The 2,928-nt window shown below is 46.8% G+C and overlaps 1 protein-coding gene across 1 annotated transcript in view; it reads right to left on the bottom strand.

The window, feature by feature from the left end:
• Positions 1-1,108, bottom strand: part of LRP11 (LDL receptor related protein 11) — a 23,624-nt gene extending 22,516 nt beyond the window's left edge. The window contains exon 1 of the mRNA XM_006089244.2: positions 1,018-1,108. Within this exon, the coding sequence (XP_006089306.1) occupies positions 1,018-1,093 (76 nt within the window). The 5' untranslated portion in view covers positions 1,094-1,108. The remainder of the gene's footprint in view (positions 1-1,017) is intronic.
• Positions 1,109-2,928: the final 1,820 nt, after the last annotated feature.

Raw genomic sequence — 2,928 nt, 5'->3', positions numbered from 1 at the left:
CCGCGAGAACCGCGTCTTGGCCTTGGGGCGCGCCTTGCCGCCCTGCTTCCCGCGGCCGGACATTCTGGCTGCAAACTTCACTGCAAGTGGCTGCAAAAGTGAAAGGGACGCTGCGGGCGGCGCACCCGGGAGGAGGGGAGCTGGTAGACTTGTGGCGCGCCTCCCTGAGTGTGCTTGTCCCGCAGAGTCACTCACGCGCGTTTGCGTCTTTCCAAGATGCCCGGTTTATTGGGGGGGGGGGGCCTTCCTGGGAAGCCAATAGAATCACACGCAGGTCACACACAGAGAGGGGGAGCCTTCCATAGAAGCACACAGAGAGGGGGAGCCTTCCATAGAAGCGGTCCGCAGGTGGAGAGAGAAGCGAGCGGGGGTCACACCGCAGGGGGTCAAGCGAGCGGGGGTCACACCCGTCTGGGGGGAAGGCCGGCAGGGCTCCGAGCACTGCCCCTTCTGCAGCCAGGCTCCAGCACTGGGAGGTCGGAGCCTGAGTCCTTATTGCCCACCGGGAGCGGAGGCCCCAGTCATATCCGTGTCCAGGTGGAGTCCTTATGCGGGTGTCCAGGCTTGTGGTTTTGTGTGGTGCGTTACACGCCACTCCCTCGGTCTTGACACAATACTTGACATGACTGTCCTGGAGAACAGTGACTCCACATTGATGGTCAGAAATGCCCCAAAGCCCACTCTGTCTGCTCGTGTTCTAAACAGTGGTTCTTGGCCCGCCACACTGAGTCAGGGCAGGGTTTATATCAAGGCCAAACTTTCTTTTAAAAAAATACAACTTATTCTATTCTATTTCTATATTTCTGTCTTTATAAAGTAATAAGGGGAATGACTACTATCAACCTACCAGGGCTTCTCAATTTCACTCCCTAATACCCCTCACCTCAACACAACAGATGCTCCACTGCTCTCGTCTGGGGAATAAACCTACTGCGGACATTTTTAACATTATGACATGTAACACTGTGGTCGGTCAGCACCGGGTTTGCATATATTCCTCTTGGCAGTTCCACTAACCAGATGCATGCTGACTCTCACTGCACTTCACAGGTGGCATGCGGGGGTCTCGCCTGTTCATCTGCAGCATCAGCATTCTAGGATCCAAAAGGAGAAAAAAGGCTTGAGGGAAAATAAAGTTTATATCAATCCAGAAATGAAAGGATAACAGAGAACTCTGGAACTCTTAGTGTCTTTGCAATATTGTGCTGAAGCCTCCAATTAGCCACTGCCTGGCACAGTCGATAAAGCCAACCTATTTTTACTAACCAGCCGGACCTGCTCAGGGCATTATTCAAAGGGGCATGAGCTCTTGGGGAGAAGGGCTACCCACCATTTCCTGTGACTTCCAGACTGCTCCAGACGCATGGACTAGCTCAACTGGGGACCAACGGGCACCGTCCTCAGTCCTTCACCTCTAGCATCCCTGATTTTTTCCACATTAGGTTCTTGAGATGTTGTACTTGGGTAACACAGTGCTGTCGAAAAATATAAAAGTCAGTAGTCACATTTACTCAGGTTTCCACAAACAAAATTAGAAATATGAACACAGCTCAATATGGGGACCTGATGAATTATCTCTACAGCCTGTGGAGTGGCCTTCAATCTCTCTATATAAAAGCCTAAGCAACTGTTCCACTGGTAGCTATGACATGCACTGATCACCAGGGGATAGATGCTCCAACCGTTAGGTTGGCTTGCTGCTGGGGTCCAGCCAATCAGGACTTGGTGAGACAGCTGTACATGTCCTGGAACCCTCCAGCAGTCCCTCCCCAGAACCAATCGTGCACCAGTGGGGTCCTTCGGCCTGGCCTGCGCTCTCTCATAATCCAGGAGGATATCCGTAGGCCAGGCCGATGGACTCCACCAGTGCATGAATCCATGCACCTAGTTAGATTATATAAGATCAAGAGGAGATGAGTTACTGACATAATAAGGCATATGAAAATGCCACCCAGAGGAGGTTACACTGGAGAATCCTAGCTGCCTATGAGCAGCTTCTGAGTCTTGTTTATTTCTGAATCAGTGTACTGATTCATATTTTTTCTTGATTGTGGATCACATTTTCTTGCTTTTTAGCATGTCTGGGAAGTTTTTGATTGCACACTTGAATGTTCTGAATTGTACACTGTTAAAGGTATTTTTAGAAAGACAAAAATAAATAAATAATTGGATAGAAAAATGGAAGTCTCTGCCATGATGTTTTATTTTCAGAGTTGAAATTTAGGAACTTATAGATTTCAGATCCAGAATAGAGATGGAGAAAGAACTAGAAGGTCAAAATTGAAGAAAAGGAAAAAATTAACCCAATATTTCTTGTCATTGAATGAAAAGGAAAAATTAAAAAAAAAATTTAGGGTCTGTATCTGAGTGACTTTGAGGCTGAAAAAAGTGGCCTCTTAGCTCTAAAGGCTACCACCACTGGGCTGCAGGTTCCTGGACCTCTGAGGTATTTACCCCAACAGCAGTAGTCACTGTGGGATGCCCTTGAAGCATCATAAGGATTTCTCTTTGCTTTAGGCCTTGGCGAGCTTAAGGGGGCTGGTTATGAGGAGGAATTTTCACTTGTGAAAAGAATGGCCCCTGAAGGTGTCATCAAACTTTTAAAATACTAGTTATAATAACTATGAATATTAAAAATAACCATGATAATATGATATAAGGCTAACTAACAATTATGTATAATTTAAAATTTGCCAATTTCATAGGAAAACCATTTTATTTATTTTTATTAAATCTTTATTGTTGAAAGTATTACATATGTCCCCCTATTAGCCCCATTGACCCCTTACACTTTCATATACATGATTTCCAATGGCTACTGTGGAGTGTGGGGCTCAGCACTAAGAAAGTGCATTATTTCTATGTAGAGATGGGTCAGGGGCCAGGGGCTTGGGGAGACTGTGGCTCCCCTCTCCAAAGTCCTTAACA

Source organism: Myotis lucifugus, unplaced genomic scaffold, assembly GCF_000147115.1.
Source record: "Myotis lucifugus unplaced genomic scaffold, Myoluc2.0 scaffold_57, whole genome shotgun sequence".
Lineage (NCBI taxonomy): Eukaryota > Metazoa > Chordata > Mammalia > Chiroptera > Vespertilionidae > Myotis > Myotis lucifugus.
Note: the sequence above shows the minus strand (reverse complement) of the source record. Positions and strands in the feature narration are given on the sequence as shown.